The sequence below is a fragment of the Mesoplodon bidens genome, assembly GCF_964165515.1.
Source record: "Mesoplodon bidens genome assembly, chromosome: 3".
Taxonomy (NCBI): domain Eukaryota; kingdom Metazoa; phylum Chordata; class Mammalia; order Artiodactyla; family Ziphiidae; genus Mesoplodon; species Mesoplodon bidens.
The window spans coordinates 174,831,518-174,858,247 of record NC_138178.1 but is presented as its reverse complement, the minus strand read 5'-3'; the positions used below and the strand labels follow the sequence as shown (position 1 = coordinate 174,858,247).

At 53.0% G+C, this 26,730-nt stretch overlaps 1 protein-coding gene across 6 annotated transcripts; it reads right to left on the bottom strand.

Moving 5' to 3' along the window:
• Positions 1–615: 615 nt before the first annotated feature.
• On the bottom strand, positions 616–26,623 carry LOC308614917 (uncharacterized protein). 6 transcript variants are annotated; one of them, XM_081229820.1, is made up of 5 exons: positions 25,594–26,623; positions 25,352–25,501; positions 16,792–16,861; positions 16,250–16,322; positions 616–973 (listed from the first exon to the last, which is right to left on the bottom strand). In XM_081229820.1, the coding sequence occupies exons 1-5, from the start codon at positions 25,921–25,923 to the stop codon at positions 853–855; spliced, it is 744 nt and encodes a 247-aa protein (XP_081085946.1). In that variant the 5' UTR covers positions 25,924–26,623; the 3' UTR covers positions 616–852. The 6 variants fall into 6 exon arrangements, with proteins under 6 accessions (XP_081085946.1, XP_081085947.1, XP_081085948.1 ...); XM_081229821.1 differs by having other exon boundaries at positions 16,792–16,824; XM_081229823.1 differs by lacking the exon at positions 616–973 and adding an exon at positions 9,926–15,921.
• Between the last annotated feature and the right edge of the window lie 107 nt (positions 26,624–26,730).

Genomic DNA, 26,730 nt, shown 5'->3' with positions numbered 1-26,730 from the left:
TGGCCAACAGCCTGAGCTTCCTGAGCTGGGTGCCCTGCCAGTGGGCCAGGGGCTGCATCTTGGGCTCTACCTCTGCGGTCCCTCAGGGCCTGCTCAGTAGCCAACGTGTGGAATGAGTGTTGGCCCCAGGTCGCGGCCAGGCTGGAGCAGAACAGCTCGGCCATCCGCTCCCCTTTAGTTTAAGCAGGATGACTGCTCTACCAGGCCCCCACCAGGGCCCTGGGAATACGTGAGGAGCGGGGCGGGGGTGGGAAGAGTTGCAGCTCTGGGGGCGGCCCCTCCGGGGCTCCAGGGACCAGCACAGACTTCCTCCACCTCCTGTCTATATTCCTTTCTGGAAAGAAACCTGGCTTCCTCAAACCATTAGAAGAAGGGGGACCTGCCCGGGTTAGTTCATCCAAACGTGCATCCATCTCAGGATCCCCCCAGGTCAGCTTTGCTTCTGGGCATCCCATCACCCTTGAGTATCCAGTGGGCAGGGGACAGGTGGCTTCCTGGGACCGGAGCTGGCTCCCCTTCCCCTCCCATCAGACGGGCCCGAGAGGAGGAGAAGCCCCCAGCCAGACAGCATCCCGACATTCACCCCTCCTCAGATTAGTAGCACACCCATCACTGTTTTTGTTAAGGCAAGAAACACATTTATTGAGACACAACGGGGTGTGCCAAGCCCCTGGGAGGGCACTTTGCGACCGCGTCACATGCCCCTCACAACAGCCCTGTGAGGTAGGCGTCCGATCCCATTTCACAGATGCGGACAGCGAGGCTCGGCGCTCCCCCAAGTCTCAGGGTTCATGAGGGGTGGGGAGGGGTCCAGCCCGCGTGTCTGACACTCAAATCAGTGAAGTCCATCAGTCAGAGGGCGGGGAGGCGGGGAGGACACGCCCCTCCATGCAGGGGAGTGGCCCGGGTCCAGAGTCTTTGGGTCCGGCCTGTCCCATGGGAACGCGTGCAGGTATCCCCGTGGCTGTGGAGGCTGAGAGAGACACAGGTGCTGATGAAGGCCACCCGCTCCTGGGCTCACTGGCAGACAAGAGTTCTCATGCACACAGGCACGTTGGAGGCAAGGAGCAGAGAGAGGGTTAGGAGACGGGTCGCCCGGGGGCCTGGACCACATGGGGAGAGGGCCCTGGCCCCCAGCAGCCATGGGGGCGAGGTGAGCACCCAGCCACTAGCCCCTGCCCTCTACCTGCTGCCCCTCAACTCTGGCATCCCACACCTGGTCTCCTCCTGCTGCAGAGAGTTCCAGAAGCATCACACCCTCCTGCACCAGGAACCTCTGATGGTCCTCACTTCACTAACCCAAATCTAGAACGCTTGGCCTTGCTAAAAGCCACCCCAGCTCTCCCGTCCAACCCGTTGCCAATTAAACTTGGGCGTTCTCTAAACTATCAGCTTCCTCCTCTTTCTAAAAATTCTCCCTGATCCTGCCCGCTTGGACCTCAATCCCCTCCCCTCTGAACCTGCGACATCTCTGTATTGAAAAGCAAACCCTTCCTTCCCTCGTTGTCCCTCCAAGGCTGGCCGGGTGCTCCCCTGACGCCCTCCACTCCGCCCTGCAGCCCCCCTTTGGCAGTTCCAGAAAGCCCAGGGCTTCCGTGACTAGGGCCCACAGGCTGCAGGGTGCTGTGGCCAGCCCCAGCTGGGAGGCCGGGTAACAAAGCATTTATTTTCACATGAACAATCTCATTGAATCTGACAGTAACCATGCCAGGTAGATGTGACTATGTCCAGATTACAGGTGAGCAACTCATCCAGGCCACACACACATAAAGGTGCTTAGGTGGCTTCGAGCCCCAGACCTTGATCTCAGAGCCAGTATATACGGAGTGCAGCAAGGCACTAGACCAGCAACCCTGGAGTGGACACTGTTATTATGTACCCATTCTACAGGGGTGAAAACCAAGGCTCGGGGTGGTCCAAGTAACCCTCCCAAGGCCACTAAGCTGGCAAATGGTGATGCCAGAACCAGAACTCAAATGGGTAAGTGTCCTGCCCCTCAGCTTGAGGGGGTGGGGAGGAGGGTGAGAGGAGAAGAAAGGAATCAAGGTCTGGGGTCCGACCCCCCCCCCTCATTTGCTGGCTGACCAGGGCTGCATCCCAGACTGGGCATGTGCCTTACAGGTTAATGCTGATTGTCACCAATGGTGAGGACAAAGACTTTTCAGGTAAAAGACCTCCCCTCCCCAAGGGCGAGGGCTCCTGAGGCCCAGAGAGGCCGTGGGTGGGGCCAGGACACTTCTCCCACTTGGGAATTGCCAAATGCCACGTCATCAAAATCACTTGGACCACCTACTATATAGCACAGGGAACTATAGTCTATATCCTGTGACAAACCATAATGGAAAAGAATATGAAAAAGAATATATATATGTATAAGTGAGTCACTTTGCTGTACAGAAGAAATTAACACAATATTGTAAATCAACTATACTTAATAAAAAAAAATCACTTGGACCACTACACATAGGAGTACATTTTAGCCCAAATAAAGCTTTATTCTAGATATAAATATTTCCAACAATGTTCAGAAGACAGCTATTTCCATCAGGAGTGTCTGTCCGACGGTCGCCCTCTGGGCTGCACCCCCTGGGGTGAGCCCGCAGTGCAGACAAAGACCCTCAGGATTTGCCCTGAAGAGTCTTTGCCAAGAAAACACACCTTTTTCTCTTACAGAAACGCATGCAGATTCAACGTGTACATCAGCCAACAGTCAATTCAGCTTTTCACATCCACTAAAAACCCTGCCTTATCAGTCAGCGAGCACCTATTAGGCACCTACTAGTGTAGACAGCAGGGCTGTTAGGGTCAGAGAAGCATAGGTCTCAGAGTCAGGGAGGGGGTCTAAGAGCTGCTTAGGCACGACCTCACTGAGCTTCGACTTTCTACCTGCCCTCCAGAGGCAGGGACCCAGGCCTGCCCCCCTCGAGAGGACGAGGCCCTGAAAACACCAGGCACATGAGAAAGTCCCTCCCCCTGGGTCACCAGGACCGAGGTCCATCAGGGAGCAGACACCTACACACAGACCCGCATTCTACCGAGAGGAGGACCCTACCAACCTGTCCCTACAGTGGGGCCCGCCCCTCGGGAGCTTCGGACAAGTTCTCAAGGACATGGGGTGGCCATGGTGCAGACACAGCCCACTGCAGCTGTGAAAGGCAGAGGCCAAACCAGGAGGGTGGTGAGGCTTCCACAGAGGGAGAGACCGGGAGGGAGGGACTCAACAAGATCCCCAGCTCAAGCCCACCTGGAATGAAATCTGGGATGTTCTAGCAGAACACTGATGTCCCACGCACGTGAGACAAGGGCCAGGAAAGGAATTCCGTGGTCACGTGGTGACCCCCGATCCAAAATGACCCCTGCAGGGGTGTCTCCTGGGACTTCCTCCAGAGCAGGGCGGTATCTAATTCGGCCAAGTTTCCAGGTCACACTGAGCTCTGGAGAGCGTGACCTCCATGGGAGCACCGCCAGGCACGTGGTGGGGACAGAAACACACTGGGGCACATCTGGGCTGGCAGATGCTGGCCACGGTAACCAGGAGGGTTTGTTTGGCCAAGTGGAAAGAGTGCCCCACGGCTTTTCATGGAAGACTGTTCAGTCCTGGCTCTGACGCTCCGTGGTCCCCGATTCTCAACTTGCTCATCTGTAAAATGGGCCCACACGCCAATCAAGCAGGGAGCTTGTGGGCGTAGAACAGCCCCAAGTTTGGTTCCAGGCCCATGGAAGGGGCTGAAGACTCATTTATTTACCTTACAGTCAGGGAAAGAAGGAAGCGGGTGGAGGAAATTAGGAGCACGGGCCTTTCCCTTAAAAGGCAGAAGGTGTTTTAGTCCCTAAAGATGTTACCCAGAAACCTGCTCGGGCTCTCTCGAAACTGTCCCCCCACCTTCCTCCCTAAGAAACACCCCGGGGCACCCACAGACGTCTGCAGAAGCCCCTCCACAGACCAGGCAGCGACAGGTAGGGCAAACCCAGAGCAGTCACCCTACCCTGCACGCAACAAGCAGCAGCCCAGGGTGCAAGGGGAGAGGAAGGGAGGCTCCGAGGAAGGGGAAAAGCCATCACACATTAACCAAACCAGTATTTACCCCGGGCCCACATCGCTAGACGCTGGCAGACTGCTGGGCCTCTCCTTACACACCCCACTGACTGTCGGAAATCCAATCTTAGCATAAGGTCAAGGCTGACTTTTTATTCACCTGGAACTAGGAAGGGCTTCCCTGTTCCCTTCCAGACAGCCCCCAACATGCGACCATTCTCAGTGACAGCCAGCATTTCGTTAGCAGCCCTGGGCCCTCACAATAACCCTGTGAGGTAAGCTTTCTGGTGACCCACGGCTTAGAGAAAAGGAGACCGAGGGTCAGAGAGGAAGGAGGAGTGACTTGCCCAACACCACACAGTTAGTTAAGCGCCCCCCGGATTCCCATTTCTAACACAAAACACTGACTCGTTAATCGGACAGCGAAAGTTCCATCAAGGGACACCCGAGGCAAGAGTCCTGGTTTTCGAACAACACACATCATACAAAAGTCCGTAAGATACAACAACTGTTAACAGGTTAATTAGGAACAAAATACAATCTCTTAGTAAAGGTTATAAACAACCGTCGCTTGCATTGGGTTACAATTTTGTTCTTTGACCATCTACCTATCCATCCTTTCAACAGACATGGAAGGTGACCCCTACCACTGGCCTGGTACTGTGTTAGGCACCCAGGCTGCTGACATTTGAGCCCAAATGTTGTGAATGGGGAGAGGGGACATTAGCAGGGAGAGGTATAGTGTCTTTGACAGCTGGTGCCTAATATTTGGGGGGAGGACACTGCTGGGAGGGGTCTCTCGTGGAGGACAAGTGCCGCCCACAGGCCAGACACAGCGGTAGGCAAGACACAGATGGGGCCTTCCAACCGATTCCGATTCCGGAGACAGGTGTGAACGCGTACCCCAGGGGGTCCAGGGCATTGCCCAAAGGGGTCGTCATTACCCAGCATGAAGGTTCCTGCCAAAGTTACAACTATCTAACCTTCGAACGCCATACAAATTTAGTGTTCGTTCCCACGATACCCACTGCATGTTTGACGAAAAGATTTCCCACTAACCTGCCCAAATCAGGCTGCCCCTCCTGGCCTGTCATCCCGCCCCCAGCCCACCCCTGGGGGCATGCGCACAGCCTTTCAGAGTCACAGTTCAAAATCCTAGTTACATCAAGCCTCACAACAGCCCTGCGAGGTGGGTGTGCCAAGGTCTCCCCAGGAGACAGACTCAAGCTGTCACCATCCGTTTAAACCGCACGTTTGTCCAGCTCCAGGGTCCTGGCTTTGTCCTCCACCCCCACTGTCCAAGGCAGTAAATCAAATACAGAATTCTCAGTAGAGCCCCTAGATCTACGCCTTGTCCCAAGCAGGTAGCAGTGAGCTAAGTTGCAGTTGGGGCGGGGGGGGGGGTGCGGTGGTGGATGCCGCCTGGCCTGGGACCTGATTGATGCTGGGGACTGCATCCAGGGTTCGCCAAGCGCTGTGTGCCTCGGATGCCCTGTTGTGCCAGAAGATTGTTCTGTGCAGACCCCGCATGGGGCACGATCCTTGCCATCCAAGCAAGCAATCATCTTCCCCAATTTTCTCTAAATAGAGCCCAGAATTAGCAAATCTCAAAGGGACAGGAATGACTCTAAGTTCCCCTTTGAGCAAGATCAGGGTGTTCTAATGACTTGAAAGCCTGCTCACGGGCAGAATCAGCCTTTCGTTTCAGACCCCCCAGCTCTCATTCTGGCCTCTTGAGGCTACGGGCTACGATTTCTGAGCACAAAGGAACACAGTTTGCTGACTGCTAATCAACTTAGTTTGGGGAGGAACAAAGTTGGAGACGGTTATCAACCTTTCACCAGAACTCGGGTCTAGGGGTTGGGAGCTAAATCAAGGGTCCCGCCTTGTTACTGACACACAAACATGGCCCCTGGCAAACACACTCATCTATTCCTTCGAAAGGGGATGGTTGGAATGTGTCCTGTGAGCCAGCTCTAGTATAGCACCGGCAGATCTTTTCAAATGTTTGTGGACTGAGTGAACGAATGAAGGGATGAAAGAATGAAGGGATGAGTTACAACCACTGCCATCTGGTAGGAGGAAGCTGAAAGGCTGAGGGCAAAGCTCATGGCAGGGACCATGCACCAGGCAGGGTGGCCTGGGGGGGGGACATCTCCTCTCACGGGCGGGGGAGGGGGGCCGCTCTCGGACCCTGGCCCTGCTTCCCTCACGGTGTGTGATGCATGGGAAAGCGCCACGGGGAAGGAAGCCGTGTGGGTGACGGTGGCGGATGACATCCAGCTGGGACGTGCTCAGAGCAGTGACCCCGGAGGAAGAAGCCACAGATAAGGGCGTTCACTTCATAACCACAGCCCATGGCACTACACAGCCTGCCCAAGAGGAAAAGGTTTGCTTTCAGGACAGGGAAAGGCCAAAGCACCAGGTCAAGAGACGTAGGCCAAATGCATGGATGGACGGATGGATCAAAATAATGTTGGGGATCATTGCTGGCCTCCCAAGCTTCGATGCTGGGGCAAACACGTGGGTGAGAAATTCCGATGCAGGCAAACAGCACTCGGTGCTATAGTAGAGGGTCAGTGGGAAGATGCGGCCCTTGGCTGAGAGCAGAGGGTGTTCTGGAAAGCAGGGGCAAGCCCTCCTTGGGTCATGTGCCCTCCCCGAATGGCCACGGTGAACTTTGAGCCCCGGCTAGCCTTGGGGTGGACCAGGAGGGGAAGCCTGAGGAGAACATAGGGTCCCTTCTGCTCCTTGGCTCACGGAACGGCCCCATTTCTGAAGGAGGATTCAGTATCACATCTGATCCGACATGCCTCCTTAATCCATTAAACCCCAAAGACCAACACGCAGGCCTAGGGGACATTTGCTCACAGGACCCCGGGAACGTAAACGGCAGCTGATCGCCTCAGCTGATTGCGCTGAGAGGTGGCAAATGGAGGTGCGGGGGCCTGTCCTCCTCAAGGTGAAATGGGGGAGGGGGCGGGTGGGAAGTCCACCACTGAACTCTACAAGACGGTAGCACAGTTGTCTGGACCCTGGAGGGTCAAAGAGATATTCCTGCCCCACAAGAGTTACAGAGGGTGAGGTTAGAGTTCATAAATCACTAATGCACAAGCCCACCAGGGGGATGTGGCCTGAGATACCGCTGGGCTGACAAAGGGAATATGCCCATTTCCCAGGAAGAAGCAAAATCCTAAAGTCAAATGAAGGGTCATCTAGGCCAACCCCACTCCCACTAATTGAATCTCCTTAAAGCCACCCTCATCGAGCCCTTGAATGCCTCCAGAGAAGAAGGGCTCACTACGTCCTGAGGACACTCGTTCCATCCTTGACAGCCTCATCACAAAGCCATGACCCGGTGGACTTGGACAAACCGTTCACAGAAGATAAAATGCAATTTTTTAACAAACACATGTGAAAATGTTCAACCGTCATTAGTAATCAAAGCAATGCAAGTTAAAATGACAGAAAAACACTTTTTAACAGAGATAAAGTAGCAATATCATAACAAAATGCTAATACATCACTGGACATTATAAAATGCTGTAAGCCTTCTGCTACTAGTCAATATTCATACAAAAATTCCTGGCCTTTCATTCAAGAAACTCAATCCTAAGAAGTTCATTTGTTCATTCACCCACACTTCCATCCTCTCCTCTAACAGTCAACCAACCAGTCACTCACTCACATCTCCATCCATCCTTCCATCCTCTCCTCCTCAGCCAACCAACCACTCACTCACATCTCCATCCACCCTTCCAACCTCTCCTCTAACAGCCAACCAACCACTCACTCACATCTCCATCCACCCTTCCAACCTCTCCTCTAACAGCCAACCAACCACTCACTCACATCTCCATCCATCCTTCCATCCTCTCCTCCTCAGCCAACCAACCACTCACTCACATCTCCATCCACCCTTCCATCCTCTCCTCTAACATTTAGCATCTACAACATTTCAGGCATTAGAGATACAAAGATCAATTCAACAAGCTTCTTGCCCTTAAGGGGCTCACAGCCTAGCAGGAGAAACTGACATACCATGACACAACGATCATTTCTAGGTGTGGGAAAATAATTCGTAAGAATGAAAAAAAAAACAAGTGGGTGTGCTCAGCCATTAGCTGTGGCATAATTTGTAACATTTAAAAAGAAGATGAATTATGCATAGCAATAGTAACAATAGCAGGTTGATGTGGTGAATGATTGACATGGCCGCTCAATGAGACACAAGGCAGCCAGTGACGTGATGAAGTCTATGGAAGAAAGAAAAATGTTGACGATGGAATATTGAGTGGAAAAGGCGAGAGGTAAAAACAAAAGAAGTGTATGTGGTGAAGAATGGCAATTAGGTTTAAAACATGGACACTCACTTAAAAACATTAGATGTCCATTAAAACAAGTGTGCTCATCAACAGGAATGTGAAGGGAAGAAATAAAGATGGGTGACATGTCGAATGATGGGTGATCTCCTGCTCTAGGTCATGTGCTATCCACACCATTTACATTAGGATCACAGGGGGAGCCCTTGGCCCATTGGCCCCAGAGGCCCGGCCTCCGTCCTCCACCCTCTGGAAGGCCAGCCCCGAGGCCAAGCTTCCTGAGGAGGGAGTTGGGAGTTGTACAGAAATCCAAGGAGACTTGTAGCTCCTGGTGGCACCAGGGGAAGGATTTGTGCAAGGGGTGCATGCAAAGGTCAAAGTCAACAGACAAAATTTGTCTTTTTTTAAAAAAAGTGAGAAGAAGAAACACACACTTGAGGTAAGCCCTGATCAGAGAGGAGTGCTGAGATCCCATCTTGGACCTCATGGATCGGGCGTGGACGGAACTAGATGGGGGCCCGTGTGGAAACTCCACCCCCGGCTTCTACAGCCCTCAAGCCCTGTCCTGAAATTCAGCATCTCAGAACTGGAGACCCTTAGAATGCTGGATCCCAAACTCTTCAGAGCTCTGACCCGATGACCCTCAGGCCCTCAACATTCCTAAACCGACAGAACTCATCCAATCCCAACCCACCCTCCCCCGGGGGCCTTCTCCCACCAGCCCGTTTCCATCCGTGTGACCCCCTCGACGGCCCCTCGGACCTGGGGAGAAGGCTCCCCGAGAGGTTTGCTCCTGTCCCTCCCTATTTCCTCTGTGCACATGGCCGTGGCCCCCCACTTCTCCCCAATACTTTCTAAGTCTTCTTGACCCACAGCTGACTTTTAAAACCACACAAGGGTTCTTCAAAAAGACCCTCCCAGGCTCTTCCTGTCCCAAGCCCCTCCCACCCCCTCTCTGGTCCACACGATGACATCTGGGCTGTCTTGGGGGGGGGGGCTCTCTGGAGACCCTCTCTGGGCAGGTGTCTTCAGGGTTAATAAGTGTGCAGAGACCTGAAGCCCCAGCACCACCTCAGGCCCACGAGGTCCTGCTCACGTGGCCCAGACACATGGCACTGGAGGCAGGGAAGGGGGGCTCCTAACACGTGGTTCCGTGTCCTCCATCTTCTAGATGCCGTCTGCATCCATTCAGGGCCCGCCTTCAAAGTATGGACGCTGCCCCCGGTCCCCCTCGCTCCCTCCCTCCCTCCCCACATCCTGTCCGCAAACCCTGCAGCTTTGAATCCTGCGCCTCCAGCTCGCTGCCCTCACAGCGTACCTGCGTCATCACTGGCCTGGACTAGAGCTACGCCCCGCCCCAAGCCTGTGGCTGGCCACTCCCTGTCCCCACCTGGGGTCCACACGATGACACCTGGGCTGTTTGGTGGGGGGCTCTCTGGAGACCCTCTCTGGGCAGGTGTCTTCAGGGTTAATAAGTGTGCAGAGCCCTGAAGCCCCAGCGCCACCTCAGGCCCACGAGGCCCTGCTCATGTGGCACAGACACGTGGCACCTCCCACCCACCAGGCAAAACACTAGCCCCAGCCTCACCCGACCCCCCTGAGCTCCCCGCTCTCCCAGCCACGGATCCTGGGTCCAGCCAAGCTGGCTCCTCCTGTTCAGGGCACTTGTTAGGAATCCAATTTTTTTTTTTTTTAATGTCCCAGATAGGAATCTTGAAGTCCAGAGGGCCTCTGGTCCTCATTTTTAGAGACAAACACGGGCACACAACACACAAGTGCACAAATCCTGTCCGGTACAGAGAAAGGAGACTGCACAGAACCAGGGTGTCCCTGGGGTCGGAAGCGCCAGTACAAACAGCCCCCAACCCCAGCGAGGGGGGGCGGGGGAAGGCAGGTCAGGAGGGGAGAGGACAAGTTCAACAACACACAGTGCAAACGCGCTTTCGCCGAAATACAGAGAGTACATCGGAAAACAGTCGAAAAAGACAGCAAGGCCTTGAAACCGGCTCTGGGGATGCCAGGGCGAGGGGGCGGGGATCCTGGGACCACTTCTGCAAACCCCGGGCTGAGAGGCACCTGCCCCAGGACCCCCTGACTCAAAAAGGGAAGGCAGCCCACCCCGTAGAAGACTGGGCTGGAGGGCTCCCGGGCACATTTCGGAAAGTTGCGGGAACACGATTTCTGGTGATCTGGCCCCTACTGGCCCCCTTCCCAAGCCACCTGCACAGGCCCTGGATGTGAGTGGCGCCCCTCCCAGGACAGCGCAGCGGGCGGGGCCCACACAGCCCCCAGGGCCTCCTGCTCCCTGACCCTCTGCTGCCCCCTGGCGGGAAAAGCCTCCCTCGCAGGTGACCCACGCCCAGTTCCCACAACCTTCGGCAGGGCCCGGGGCCTGAGCCCTTCCACCTCTCCAGGGCTCTAGACGGGGCACTACCCACACGCAGGACAGCAGCTGCCCCACGATCCATCCAAGCGGGGAGCTGATGCCATTCCGAGTTTACAGATGGGGAAACTGAGAATGAGAGCAATGAAGTGAAATGGCCCGCACAGCCAGGGTGTAACAGTGGCGCTCCAAGGCAAGGGTCCTCCTGAGCCAGCTCCTCCCGCCAAGAAAGGGCAGGTAACAAGCACACAACATGCCAAGAGCCACGCCTCCCTGGTACCCGCTCCCTTCGGCTGGCGGGAACCCAGGGACCCCAAACTGGAAGGGTCCTCCCTCCCTCTCTGCCTGCTATTTCTTCCTTCCTTTTTCCTTCTTTGCCTCCTTCCCTCCTTCCTTCCTTCCTCTCTCCCTCACTTCCTTCCTGTCATTCATCCATTTCTTCCAGTCGCTCATTCGTTCATTCATTTAGATTTGACGCCTGTATTTACCGACTTCAACAGCATGACTTTGGATTAATCACAGCCCCTCGTTCATGAAGCTCTCCCTTCTCCTATTTATTCGTTTATACATTATTTTGCTTCCTTATCCCTTTCTTTTGTATTTCTCCCTTTCTCTCACTCTTCCTTCCGTTCCTTCATTCTTACAAACTCAGGTGTGCAGAAGGATGAGTCAGGCTCCCGCGTGCGACATCCTCCCGTCCCTGGTCCAGGCAGCACCGCCTCTCATTCATTCATTCATTCATTCATTTATGCACTCATGCATTTGCCCTTCCTTTCTTTCTTATTTTGGGTATCCTTGTACTTATCAGTCCCCTGGGAAATAATTGTATTAGTCAAAACTGCATGTGCAAAATAACCGTCACTGGCCCATGTGTTTATTTGCCTTTGCTTCTTTCTTCCCTGCCTTTAGTCACCTTTTACACTTTGCTATTTATTCCTTTATTTATGGACCTCAATTGCATATATTTTATTACATAAAGATGATAAAAGGCTGGAAGATGCAGCCTTGTCTTTGGGTCGGGTATTTCCTCTATTTTTCATTTATTCTTGGAAAGGTGTGATGTATTTATCTATTTAACGAGTACGTATGTAAACTAATTATAATCCCTGTTCAGACAACCGCTCTTAACTAACCATTTATCACCCTGGTTGTGGGTTTATCATCCTTCCTTTCTCCTTTTTTCACTTCTTTTTTTTTTTAATCTCTCCATCCTCCCTTGCCCTAGAAAAGGGGATTGGATGGTCTCATCCATCATTAGGATTGATGACAGCCTCATCCCTAATCCTAACACGTCCTCCTCTCAGACACACCCACGGCTTCGTTAGCTTTTTATTAGTCCCTCCCCCACCCCGCCTTTCTCTTTCACTTAGTTTCACTTTGCCTTCCCTCACCTCTTTCTTTGACTCACTGATTTTTTTTTTTTTTCCTTGCATCATTTCACTCTTCGGAACCTCAGGTGTCCGGAGTGAGATGAGTGACAATCCCATGGGCGAGGCGCTCCTGGCCGTTCCAGGCATTTCCATTTCTAATTCAGTTGTTCATGGGACCATTCATTCTTTCTGTCACTCTTTTATTTCAATATTTATTCTTTTATTTATGGACCTCAGGTGCACAGAATTGGATTAACCATAATCTGTGGTTCCCGGAGCCTTCTCAGCACCGGTCCATGTGGGGCTCGCTTTTGTTTGTTAATTCCTCATACTGGTGATTTGGTTGAGGATTTATTTAACTATCTCAAGAGCCCAGTTTTGAATCAGTCATAATTCCTGGCTCACGGTGCCTTCTCGTTTTTTTGTTCTAACATGGCCCTCTCTCTCGTAGATTCATGTACGTATTGATTTATTCCTTCAATATGTTTTTATTGCTAATATCCATCCTGTCATAATTGTCTACGCCCCTCCTTCACCGCTCTCTTTTTTGCATTCTTTTATTCTCGCGAGCCTCGGGTGCAGACGTGAATTAATCAAAATCATCTTTCTCATTCATTTGTTCCCACAGCCACCCCTCTACTTTTTCTTTATGATGAACCTCAGCTCTTACTAGTTATTGTATTTAATGAGTAATATTTGTTTATTATATGTAAGTACTTATCCGGGAAGTGCCTCTTCTTCCATAGGTCTATTTTCTTTTCTTTTCCTACATCTTTCTTTCTCCCGGTCCCTCCTATAATTTTTCAAACTTTTTCTCACATTCTCATGGAATGTGTGAATTTATTCCTTCAGGCATTTATGTATGCGATTGTTTTTGTTATTTATCAACTTCGGGGCCAGAGATTTGAATTAATGTGGATGGTCTGTGCTAAACCAGTCCCTTCTCACAGACTTCACCGTATGACTTACTTATTTATTACCTTCTTTACTCCTTTTTTAAATTGTTTTATTTTCTTCTCCAATCTCAATTGTTTTTTTTCTACCAGTCTTTCAGCCTTTTTTTTTTTTTTTTTTACTGCCTTTCCTTCTCTTGGAGATCAGGCACCAGGGACTGGATGAACCCTAACACCCCTGCTAGACTGGCCTCCGTGGTCACTGCAAATCTTTTTTCTCATTCACTCTTTCATTCATGCATTCATGCATCCATTCAGGTTTTCTTCCTTTTTGATGACTGTTTTTACGCTTCTAGCTGGCAGGGGCACCTAATTGGATACATGATGATCTACAAGCAGTGGGCCCTCCCTTCCCTGGCCTCACTGAGGTCCTCCCTTATGCATTTCAGCTTTGAACTGCCTCCTGGTTGGGTGAGTGGCGGCCCATCTCAGAAGCCCAGATGTGAATTCATCACTGTGCTTGGTTCAGGCCCCCTCTCATTCTTACTCCTAGAACTGCTCTCTCCTATATATGTATGTATCTATCTGTCTATTAATATATTACCTTTCTCCTTTTTTCCTTTTTCATTTCTAATTTGATCTCTGATTTATCATTTCTCTCCCATTTTCACTGTTTCTCTCTTTCACTCTTCCTTTCTTGCATTCTTTCATTCTTCGGAGCTCAGGTGCCATGAACTAATGAGCCCTAATGTTACCTGCAAACGGCATCCTGGGGCCCTGCCTCTCCATGTCTCATGCATTCACTCCTTCCTTCATTCATTCATACCATTCTTCCTTCCTGCTGTTTTTTTTCTTCTTATTAGGTATATACTCCTCTACTAATGGAATGAGTGCCCAGATTTTGACCCATTGTGATCTACAGTTTGCGCTGGTCCCTTATTATCACTCCTAGCCTAACCCTCTTCCAAGAATATACCCATTTATCACCTCTTAACTCTTTCTTTCTCTCTTTTGTTGCAGCTTTCCAAATCTCCTCTCTCATTTTTTCTCATCTGTCTTCTTTCATTCTCCTGGATCTCTGGTGCCCAGGCAGTGGGGGGGGGGGGGTTAATTACAACCTTCCAACAGGCCCCTCAGGAGTGCCTGTGGCCATGGCCCCTCCCCGCCTCACTCCATCATGTCTTTGTTTCTTTAGATACTCATTCACTCGTTTATGGAGATACTTATTATTTTTTGATAGTACTGTGGCTTTTAGAATTGGACTAACCATAACCCTTGATTCATGACAGTCTATTACTCAACTCCTAGCATTGCCTTCTTTTATATGTTTATTTATTCACCCACTAATGTATTCCTGGACTGAACACTTGTTACTTTTTCTTCCATATTTCTTGATTTTTATTTAGATGATTTATTTTGTTCTCTCTCTTTTTTAGTCCTTTCATGGAACAGACCTCAGGTCCCAGGACTGGATGACTCAAAACCCCTCCTGCCATGTTCCCATCTGGGTCCACGTATGTCCACTGCCCATTCATCCCATCCTTTCCTTTTTTCTTTCTTTCTTTTTTTTTTTTGGCTTTCTTTCATTTCAGTGTTTATTTATTTATGTGTGCCCAGAGGTAGAAAAATTTGGTTAAAGTTAACTCTCATCTCTGGTCCCCTGGGTCCTTTTTCAGTTTTAACTATCTTTTGAACTCTTCCTCTGTTGTTTATCTTTTTTTCTATGGCTGGAGCATGTATTTGGACTAATCAATCCTAATGCTTGGCTTATAATAACCTGACGTAGCCCTCCTTATATATTTTCTCACCCCCTAATTTTAAAAGTTATCTTCCTGCTTATTTATTATTTTGCGTCTTTCCATTTTTCTTCTTCCTTTCAATCATTTCTGCCCTTTCTCTGGCATCTTTTCACTTTGATGGGCCGCATAATCTCACCCTCACCACTAGTTTATGCATCTCGACTTCTTATTCATTCTTTCATCTAGGTTTTATTCTTTTATGGACAAACTTTAGGTGCTATATACTTGAATTGCACGTGTTCCTTAGTCCACGATGACCTGACATCAGTTCCCTATTTATATATTGACTCAATGCTTTATTGACTTATCTACTGACCTCATGTGCATCAAATTGGATCTCCTTCAGGGTACACTTCTTTACCTATTTATTAGTTTCTTCACTCTTTCATGCCTTCATTCATTTATTCATCCATTCACTTATTTGGACCAGGTAACAGAGCCCAGCAAAATGACCTCCCAACCAGAACAATAGAACATTCACAGTATATTTGACCTTCCAGCTTCTCCCCACCAAGTTAACCACCAAGGTGCGCACAACCCACAGTCCTTGACACATATGCATGGCAGATGCAGGCACAGGCAGAGTACATGTTAGTGCAGCCAGAACACCCGCCCCCACCCCCGGGGGTCACATCCTACGCAGATGAGGGTCAGAGTCCCCAGGCCCCCTTGGCGGGGCAGGTGCTTCCCCGTGGACCCCTGTGAATGGCCATCCCCATGAGAAACCTGTTTCAAGACCCGAGAGTGCACAGAGACACACACGGTATACACGATCTCCCCAGTGGGAAACGACGGACATAGAGTTCATCTTAAAACAGACGGCTTTGTCTGTAGCCATATAAAAATATTTTGGCCTTTCAAGGCAAATACAAAAGGAACTACCCATTACCATTGCTGAGTGTCTTAGTCCCAAACAATAAAGAACTTGAAGAGGTTTAGCCGGAAACTTTGAAGACAGAAAATCTGTCCATTCCGTTTTCCAGACATTTCAAGGGGGGGAAGGTAAGTGAAGGTCATTGCAGCTCGAAGCCCGTTTGAGAGGCTGGTCTCTTGGCCCGCGTTTTCTCCTTGGCCCTTTGAAGGGCCCCCCAGCTAGGCCACTTCCATCCTAGTCTGCCCTGCGGCACAAGAGCCAAAGGGAGACTCAGCAATGAAAGGGCCATTCATTTAGAGGAGTGAAAGAGGAAAAATTCTTTGGGGGTCCGGCACTTGAAGCCGCCTATAGAATTCTTTTGCCACAGAGACGACACGAGGAGGCTGGGGGGTCCTGCCTCCGAACGCAAGCCCCCCAGGTCCACGCTCAACTGGGCTCGCTGGGCACCCCTCTCCCCGTGAGCGGACCACGGACCAGCGCTCACCAGCCCCTCCCACGAGGCTGTTCTGGGTGGCAGCCGGCCCCCACTGGTGACCAACCACAGAGGTGCTCCCCACGGCCCAGCAACTTACGATTTTGGAGCTGGAGGGTACTGGGGTGGCGTGTCCACGGTCCTGTCCCACGGAGGATTCGAGACGGCCTCAGCTGGAATGAGAAAGCGCTGGGTCACTGAAATAGAATCTCGCCCAACGGAAGCAGGGACGCCCCAGCTTCTAGCAAGCGTGGAATTGGTGAAACCAAGCATTTCGCTTTGCACTGCACTGGCTCACTCTCTCACCCGCCAAGCTCCCCACCACAACTTCCGGGGGTATTTGAAGCCGATGGGGCAGGTGTGGCGGTGTGGACATGGCTCTGAACCCCAGAGCCCTTGGGTTGGTTGGTACTACCCATGATGCTAAGTGCCCTTTTATGGAACCCAAAGGCTCAGGGCCATTTCATGAGTGAGAGCTGAGCTGCACACACCCAAAAGCTGGGTAGACGGCTTCCTGGCAGGGCATTCCACCATGAGGGAAGGGCGCTGCGGGGCACAGCCAAGCCAGCGTTAGCATGTGCTCAGGCATGATGGGAGTGCGGTCAGCTGGGCGCCTGGCCCTGGATGAGACTAGGGACTCACCAGGCTTGTGGAGTCTTGAATGGGCAGTGTGTCCTAAAACCATGGGACGGAAGATGAAGGATGATGCTGCCTGGACACACATCTTCACTTTAACAATTACATACAGATTTTCATCAGCACCATATAAAAGCCCTGACCGGTTACATCAAGTCTTTGACTTCAAGTATTTGCCTTAAAGTTTTTTTAAAAAGCGTTGAATAATGATAGACACATGTCATTATATACCTGTCGAAACCCACAGACTGTAGGACACAAAGAGTGACCCCGAATGATATAAACCATGAACTTCAGGGAATAAGTATGTTATCAAGGTCAGCTCCACAGTGGTAACAAATGTGCCACATTAACGCCAGATGCTAACATCAGGGGATGGGGGTGGGGGATGGGACGTCTCTGTACGTTCCACTCACTTTTTCTGTAAATCTAAAACTGCCCAGAAGAAAAAAAAAAAAGAGGCTGTTCATTTCTTAAAAATATTTTGAGGGGGGCTTCCCTGGTGGCGCAGTGGTTGAGAATCCGCCTGCCGAGGCAGGGGACACGGGTTCGTGCCCCGGTCCGGGAAGATCCCACATGCCGCGGAGCGGCTGGGCCCGTGAGCCATGGCCGCTGAGCCTGAGCGTCCGGAGCCTGTGCTCCGCAACGGGAGAGGCCACAACAGTGAGAGAGAGGCCTGCGTACCGCAAAAAAAAAAAAAAGAATATTTTGAGGGACTTGATTTTGAACATACATTCAGTAGGCTCTAGAGAAGATGGGCAGGTGTGGCTGACAGATGGTCTGTGATGGCTGAGGTTTGAACAGCACTGTAAGGGGAGGGGTGAGCATGATAATAAAACCTAGAGAAAAAGAAGAATGAAAAAGGAGTGCCCCATGGTCCTCCAAGGAACCCCGAGGAAGGAAGAGACCCCTCTCCAACCCCCCTGCCCTGACTTAAGCCACTTGGGTACCCACCCCCGGCTGCCATTGCCCCCTTATTCCCAGTGGTTCACTCACTGGGGTGCCCAAGACCTGGCTGGGCACAGAAGGCTCACCTCTGGCTTCCAATCCCTGTAAGAATTCCTTCCCTGGCCCTGAGCTTCCCAAACACTGTTTTCCCCTAATTGGTTGCTTTTATAACCAAGAAACAGAGAGTCTTTTTAAAAGATCAGTGTTAATCAAGCAGTCATCAGCCCATGGGTGACCAAGGGTAGACTGGTTTTCTAAGGGCTCTCTGGGTGCCCGTGTTGTGCTGGATCCCCGCCCCGGGAGAGTATCCAGCCCTCCCCAGGAGCCTGTGAGCCCCTGTGGTGGCCATCTCATCATCACCACGGTCCTAAGATGACAATCGGACTCCAGTCCCCGAACATGCAGCAAGACCACAGCCACTGCCTCTTCCCATGGGAGAAAGAAACACGGGAAAGGGCTGTGGTGAGTCGTTCCGGTTTGGTTCTCTTTGGTGTCTTTTAATAGGACCAGGGAAATCAAAAGCAGCTCAGAGCATCTGGGTTTTTTCCTGCTTCTGCCCAGGGGCCCCAGGAACCCTTAGAGTCCCCGATTGTCCGTAATTAACTTTTGTGCAGACCCCAGGCTGCTCCTTGAAGACGCAGCCCCGGCAAAGTCGTGCTTTGGTTTCCGAGCTGCGTGTCCCAGCCCTGGGTTTGCCGTGATGTATTAGCACCGCGGTGCCAGGCTGAAATCGTAACAGATGGAGACACTGCAGAGATGAGTCAGTGTCTGGAACCAAAGGAGAACACAAGGCGTCCTTAGAGGGTCCAGAGGAACAATTGTCGCAAGCGACTGATCGAAGACCTCATAGATGCGTGTGCTGCGCTCCTAATCCACGCAGGAAGCGATGCCGCTTACACCAAAAACATCCTCTGGGGCTTAAGAGGATTAGACAATTCTAACTCTGCCTCTCAAAGTGTTTAAAGTTCCTCTTTTCTGGGGGCAAATGGGGCCTCATTGATCTGGCATGTCTTTGGTACAAATCATTTGTGGATGTTGAGAGCACGGAGAGATGGAAAAGGATGAGCTTTAATAAAACGGTGATTCCCAGAAATAGAGCCTGTAGTTTATACAAATAGCCATGAGCCTCGCCTCGGATCTCCGCTCCCTACCTGCTGAGTAAAGAGCCCCCTCTTACAACTTTCCCCGACAAATGCAAGCTCTTTGCGGAGCTAATTTCCTGTACCTTTGTGAAGGCCAGGGCCCTGGACATTATGGGCTCATTTATGAAAATGGGGGGAGGTAACTGGGACAGCTTTGGAAATCATGTCCCCCTCTCTCTTGCTGGCCCCCATCAGCCCTCTAATTTCAGTTGGCCGGGCTATGGAGGATGTTTACATATGCCTCTTCCTGGAATTTCACTCTTTGCTTCAGGAGTGGGCAATTAGAGAGAATTAAGGCCTATTTGGCGTATGTTTACCGTTAATGGATAGAGTGGCAGAGGAAGCCTTGGGAAAGGCAGTCTGCTGGTCTAATTGAAGCTGGCAATTTTTCGATCCCTCATTTCAGCTTGTAGGTATTGTAGCAACCAAGGTCACAAAACAAAGGCTGCAGCCCACCATGGTAATCACCGGGTGCAGGCCTGACCGAGGGTTTTGTGAGTTCTTTACGACCACACTCTGAAGCACAAAGCGACAGCTAGAGATGTTTGCAAAACTGAGTCTGAGATGGGCAGCCGGGGCAGGCCCGGTGACTGATCGCTTTTCCAGAACTTGCCTCCCTGATGGCTTTTTCAGGAAGTTCTCAGCTGAGCGAGCCGGAGCACCAAAAGGCCCAGGGCGAGCCACAGGGGATGGTGCGGCCAGGCCCGCCCTCCTGGGACTGCAGCCACGGGGCCAGGCTCATTACACAGCCCAGAAAGGTGTTCCAGGCCTGGCCGGCAGCCCACCTGTGTGGAAGAATGTTCCATAAATGCAATCCCTGCACCGCAGCAGGCAGGCAGCCCCTTGAAGCTGCTTTGGAGTGTGAGTCCTATTAGATCTGTGTTCACAAAAAGCTGACCATGGAGACTGGCTGATGACTGCTCCCCCACTACCTGGCCATGGGCGGTGGGCTTCACATCCACAGCCTGCCACCCCGGACCTCTCGGGTCTCTGGTTTCCTCATCTCTAAAGTAGACGGGGGGGTTGTGGGCGGTCCAGTGGTTAAGACTCCACCTTCCACTGCAGGGGGCCAGGGTTCAATCCCTGGTCGGGGAACTACAATCCCACATGACGTTCAGCACGGCCAAAAAAAAATTAAAAATTAAAAAAAATAATAAAGTAGAGGGGGGTTGGAAGGCAAAGGACCAGAGATCTCCAGCCCTCTGATTCTAAAGATCTAGCAAACAAACCACCCACAGATGACCACTGAGCAACTGGAAGGAATCCAGAGCCCCAAAGACCCTCAGATGACCTCGAGCCTGCACTGTCCCATTTCATAGATGGGAAAACAGGCCCAGAGGGCTGGAGACAGGGGCCAAGGTCACACCCACAGTGTGAGCTGAACATAGGCTGGAACCAGGTCCTAGAGGGCCAATTCAGGGCCCCTGCCTGACTCTCAGGTGCCCGAAGCACCCGATTTGAACTCTCTCCTCTGACTGACAAGGCCTGAGTAGCAGGGATGTGCCCTGCTCTCAGCCAGGAGGCCCGTGGGGGCCCAATCTGGACACCTGGGGCCCTCCCTCCCCTCTTCTGGGGAAAGGGCCCTTGCCTTTCTAGCGCTGACATCCCATGCTTCTTCTGCCTCATAGAACACAGAGAACGGAGAGGCTACCGCCTCATTTTACAGATGGGGAAACTGAGGCCCAGAAGCCAGCAGTAACAAAGACACGGGCCAAGACTGAGACCCAGGACTCCTTCCCCTCATGGCAGGGACTTTGCCCCTGGTTCCTCCAGAGGGGCCTGAGCCCTCTGGGCAGTTTGGGGCAGTGGTGGTGCAAACTGTTTTCCCTCCAACTCAGAGGGTCCCCTTGCTCAGGGCTGCCCCCAACCCCACGGGCCCTGCCGACTCCCCCTCCCTTACCCCTTCTAACTGCAAACACCAGCCCCGTGATCTCCGAGCCCCAAAACCCCCAATTTCTCAACCCGGTAGGAATGCCTCTATCCCCCACCCCACAGGACAGCACTGAGAAAGGGCTGAGAATGCAGAAGGGCTGGCCAGCACAGACGTGCAGTCAGCCTCTGGCCCCCTGACTGGCTTCCTGCCCCAACTTTCCACCCTTGAGTTCTGTCTCCTTGGCTGTCTCTTGGGCATCAGGTCTGGTTTGATCAGCTTCTTGTTGACAGGCACAGCTACCCCGATGCCTCCTCCTGAGAAACTCGCAAAAAGAAAGCCCTAGAACGGGGGAGCACGGGCATGTCCAGGGTCACGCCAACGGGGTGGCTGGTTAGACGTGCATCGTGTCACCTCTCGCCTGCGCACCTCGGAGCTCCCGACCCACACACAAGGGCTAGGGGCCCTCAGCAGCGCCCCGGCTCCCCCCACCAAGAGGGAACACACACACACTCTGTTTCAGGGGAAGGTAATTGAGGTTTCCTTCTTTTCATGGGAAGAAAAGGCACCTTCTATTGAGAGAATGTATTCACAGAACCTGGGAAAACTCATCTGTGCTCAGCCTCCCAATTATCCCCAGGTGGCTGTTCTCCATGGGGGGCTCCCCACATTCCTTTCTGCTGGGCCTTTGTTTCCATCCGCACCGCCCTGGGAGCTCCCAGCCTAAGTCTCCTCCGTAAGCCCCCGCCAAAGGCCCCTATTCACTCCGCAAAGAGACGCCAGGCAAAAAGGTGGTGGGCAGCCTTCCTCCCCCGCTACCCCGGCCCCCCCACTCCCAGGAAGGAGGACTTAAGAACTCTCCATCTGGATTTTTTTCTGAAGCCCAAAGAAATTGGAGAGCAATTAAGAGAGTCATGACTACACCCTCCACCACCCACCCTCCCCCATAATGAATTCCTCTCTCACACACCCTTCCCCCAAGTCAGGGCCGACCCCGGCCTCGGCTACCCAGCACCTGCTCTGCTCTGGACCGCCAAAGCCCTCAGTTAGTTCCCCAAAGCGTGGCTGCAATGAAGCCTGGGATAAGGGACCAAGTGTCTAAAATCTGGAAGGCACTAGGAATTCCAGGCTGTGTGGGAATCCCAAAGATGGGGCTCTCGGGCACTTCTCTGTGCTCACCTGGGCACAGAGAAGGGGACCCTTCACCTCTGCTGGATCCAAATGAACTAGGGACCTCTCCCGCTGGCGTCGCAGGGTGTGGGGATGCCTGGTAGGTGATACCGTCGGAGGCCGGCCTCCTCCCAGTGGATTCCCAAGGGCATCCTCGTCCCCTCCTCTCCTGGCTCCAAAACACTGACTCACTCCATACCCAGGAGGGGAGGCCACCTCTGCAACACCCCTTCCTTCAGGCCCCTCGCCCCGAAAGGCCCTGGCTTCTTGAGGACACACTCAGGCAGCTGGGACTTGGGACTGCCCACTGGAACTGGGCACCAGAGTAAAAAGTCCCCCCTCCTTCCCTACCCAGACTGGCCTCTCCCTTTCAAAATGGGGACCCCACGCTTGAGATGGCCTCATTTGGAAAGATACAACTCTTTTCCAGAAGTTTCCATCTGCTCAAACCGGGGATGGGAGATGAGGCTGGACTCGACTCCCCTAGCTCCTTGAGGACAGGGGACAGGGCTCAAAGACGCAGAAAGAAAAGGGAACCAGTTCTTGGGACTCACTTGCAACTTGTTAAATGTCAGTCTTCTGAAAAGAAAATGCTCCCAGTGCCCCCAAAGCCTTCCTGATTCAGCTGACAATGCCGGATTCGACACTGTCCACTGCCCTTTAACCCTTTGGGGCCTTAATTTGTCTCCCTCCACACCCCCTTCTGTGTAAAGCCGCCTTCCTCTTTTCAAGGAAAAATTCATTAGCAAGCTCATTAAAGACGGGTGATTTTTTTTTTCTTTCTGGAAGTCAGATTGCTCATAAAAAAAACCACATTTAAGTTCCTTAATGTAAATGAATGAATAAGAAACACATGCATCCTGTTGCCCTTAAGTCTTGCCAGTTTTTGACATTATTTGGAGAAATGTACTTGGAAATACATTTGGGGTTTGAATCACAAGTCAGGAGGCTCTAGGTCAGGGGCCCTGAAAGCTGCAATCAGCCCCAAAAGCAACCTGCAGGTGGGAAATTGGAGGGTGAGAGAGGGGGCATTTTCTTCCTTTCCGGGAGCGCAGAGGCTGAGCTATGCTCTCGGCCCCCTTTCTCATCCACCTGGGGGGAAGCAGGTGGAACCCGAGGGCCAGCTTTCGGGCAAGACCACCAATCTCTTCCCTGATACCTGTGCCCACGTGGAAGCATTCAGCCAGAGGTGGCCCCGGAGGCCAGCTCAGCACAAAGACAAATGGCCAGAGAACCCCTCGTGCCAAGAGGACAGGGTCCTCTGCCTGTCTGGCCAGCGAGGGTATCATTCCACCCCTTACTGCTCAGGGATGGGCCAATCCATCAAAAAAGAATTTTCCTGAAAATGATCATTTCTTTCAACACTGGATAACGGCCTTTCTGCAATTCTTGGGCTGATCGGCTGCGAAGCTGATAGATGATATTATGTTTCAACTTCTTTAATGGAGAACTTGACCTATTTTTCTCTGTTTTCTGCATAACAACACACAAAACCCAGAATATGTGTTTACCCAAGACTGAGCATTCACAAGTGTCTCTAAAATACAACATACCCCAAACACAGGCCACCCCAAATGCTGAGGAGGATGAGGGGAGGGGGGCAAAGTCTGGGACTGGCTGGGGACCTGCCTCCACCTCAACTCTGCCCCTCGGCCCAGCCCACCCTGAGGGTGTCCCGAGACATCCCTCAGGCAGAGTCCAGGAGCCGTGGGCATTTGGCTCCGTCCAATGAGCTACACGGATCTTTCTGGTAAGCTCTGGATATGACACCCCAGAGCCCGCATCCTGCCCTTTGAAAAGCTCCCCTCCCGGGCCTCTCTTCCACGTCACTGTGTTTGCAGATGGCAAATGCCAGCTGCGGAGTAAATGTCACGGGGCAGAGTCTGCCCGGTGCCCCTTCCCTGGAGTTAGACCTGGGCACACCCTCTCCACCTCTCTGTAGCCTGATGAGCTCTCCGGGGAGTGAAAACAAGCAGACAAAGGCATCAGCCCCCGGGTTTGGATACCTCTACCCCTCTTTACCTGCACTGCCAGGTGTTATTAAAAAATACCATCCCTACCCCATTTGCAAGTCAGGGGAGAAGGGCAGGGCTACAGAAGAGCTGTCTCCAAAATCGGGTTGACAAAAGAGCCTTATGGAAGCTGCGCTGGAAACCGGAGACCCTCAGGGAGTGCAGGGGGTCCAGCCGCTCTGCCCACTGGGCAGCAGGTCACACACAGGCGGGCATACCCCAAGGCAGGGCCCCCGGCTCTGACGTGAGCCCCGTTCATCACCTTCCCTGTCACAGAGACAGACGCCGTGTATGAGCATCAGGTGGTTTTGGGGGGGGTGTTGGCATCGGGACCAGGACAGTGCTGGGCTCCCTGGAGCCTCCATAAACATCTGGGGAGTTGAGTCAACTTCGCCCCCCATCATCCAGGCCTTTCCCATCTCCCCCCTGGACCACCCCGGCCGTCTAAGTGCCCCAGTAGCTACCCCGAATGTCTCAGTTGTGGGGCACAGAGGCAGCCACACTCCACTGGGGCTGCTGGCTCTGAAAACACCCCCAGGCCCCTCCGTGAGCCCTGCCATGGGCTCAGTCGCCCGGACCGCAGAAAGCAAGGTGCCCTCGGCGGAGCCCCCTCTCTCCCTGTCCGCCTTGCTTAGCTGCCACACAAGCCACGTCACCGCATGGGACCTCCCGGGGCACCCGACTAGACCCTCTAGTCCTTAAGGCAAAGCTGGTCTTGGGCACCCAGAGAAGAGTCCCAACCCTGGGCCTCCTGGGGCTCCATTAACGCATCTTGAATAAGTGAACTCCAGATAAACAAACGAGGAATCCCTGAGTGAATTGTGGGGCTGTAATCCCCTGCTTTCTTCTGCTCTACCATTACTGATTTTATTTAAACAAACAAAACGTTCCCACCTCATTGCCATTTCAGGGGTGAGGAGAAGAGCCCAAGAGAAGAACTCACTCAAAAAACCACTATTTGATTAAAAGACATTATCAAGGCCTCATGTGTGAGAAACCAGCTTTCTCACATCGACTGACGACGTTACTGTGGCTTGTGGGGGGAAATGTTTTCCCAGCTACACAGCAAACAAGCGTTCCTGTTTCCACGTCTCCAAAGCAGCCCACAAGCCGGGATGAGGAGTGCAAATGCACCATTATTCATTTCATTAACATGCTCAGTAAAGCTTTGTGAGGACCTACTATGTGCCCGGCCCGAGCTGGTTCTCAGGGGCCCAGACCTGAGGGGGACGCTTCCCACTTACCATGCTGGCCCACAAGGGTCTCAGCTCTAGGCAGCTTCCAGAACCCCAGCCCCATGTTTGGTGTGGAAGAGGACTTGCCTGGAAGTGACCCCTCCCAGGTTAAATGCGTACATCCTTGAACTGAGAGATGTGAGCTGAACCTAATGAAATCGTAGTGTTCCAAAAAAGCAAGAAACTCACCCCAAACCAGGAGCGAGTCGCGAGGCACCAGGTGGGCATGAGATGCCAGGTGACCGTCCTGAAGGAGCGCTGGTCCAGGGCAACTCTTCGGCCTCTTCCATCCAGTTCTTCAGCCGACTGTCGCCGCCAGGGTGTCGAGGACGGGCTGACCTTGGGGAGGGGCAGAAAGTTAGAACGCCGGCAAGGCGAGCCCCCAGAAAAGCCACACACACCCCCAGAAAACACACGGAGCCCAGTCTCACCTGCAGCCTGGTTTTCGGTGGAGGGAGGTGGCTCATAGGGATGGCAATGACAGGAGAAGGTGCAAGAGAAGCGCAAGAAGAGAAGCGACAGGCCAGGTGGCAGCCCCCAGACCGGCCATGAGGCCGGGGGCAAGGCAGAGCCTGGGACTCGTGGGTACAGGACGGCCATACAGGCAGGCCCGGTAGGACATGATGACAAGCGGTCTGGGGGGATTGGGGTGGGGGGAAGGGAGCAGGACAAAGGTCTGGCCGCAGCCCACGGGCACTCAGAGCCTGGGAGGCCAGGCCCATGGGAGGAGGCCTCTGAGGATGGTAGGGGAGGTGTGCCATGAGCACTAGAGACCAACTGGAAACTTGGGTGACCCTGAGGGGGAGGGCCTCCTAGCCCTGGGGGAGAGGCAGGCAAAAGGCAAGCAGGTGGGAGGTGGGCGGGGCAGCAGGCAGGGCCAGGTAACCACAGGTGTGGGCTCAGCGAGGAAACCCAACCTGTTAAGCAGAGGGCTGGATGGGTGAGACCCAGAGGGTCCCAAGCCCAGTGACTGGGGCACAGAGGAGGGGAAATGGGTCAGGTGGGGCAAGCAGAGACCCAGGTGGGCAGTCAACCCAGCAACGGGGAGGGGGGGCGCCAGGGGAGGAGCTGCCAGGGAGAGCAGAGCAGGTGGGCAGCCAGGCAGAGGCGGAGCCTGCAGTGCTCCCTGGAGGTTCCCGGCCAGGGGCCCTTGACATTGGACATGCCCCAGCCCACAAGTGGGGGGCAAAGGAGCTGGATTTAGCCCCAGGGGGAGGAAGGCATCATGGAGGGAGGGGTCCAGCTCACGGACCCCAACTCAAGAGGGAGACCTGTGTGGCCAGAGCCCAAGGGGACATACACCACGGCTGCCCCTATGCCGCCACCTCAGTCCTGAACTTCAGGTATGGGGTTCCAGATCAGCCATGAGCACTCAGCTACGGGATGGGGTGGGAGGCCAAGAGGGCCGGAGGGGCGGGCTGGGACCTGCAGCCGAGCCCTGGAGAAGGGCAGGTTCCAGGCCCGCCCCCGCCCCTCCCCGGGGTGTGAATTAAAAGGGGGCCAACCGGCTAAGCAAGGCCCGCCCCTCACACCCCACCCCGCCTGCCTTGCCTGCAGAGCGGGAGTCC

Coding starts and splice junctions, on each gene's coding strand:
- LOC308614917 (XM_081229820.1), bottom strand. CDS start 25,923: ATGGCACACCTCCCCTACCATCCTCAGAGGCCTCCTCCCATGGGCCTG. Junction 16,862..25,351: donor CGACTCGCTCCTGGTTTGGG/GTGAGTTTCTTG, acceptor ATGTGTGTCCAG/GCAGCATCATCCTTCATCTT. Junction 974..16,249: donor TACCCTCCAGCTCCAAAATC/GTAAGTTGCTGG, acceptor TGTCTCTCTCAG/CCTCCACAGCCACGGGGATA.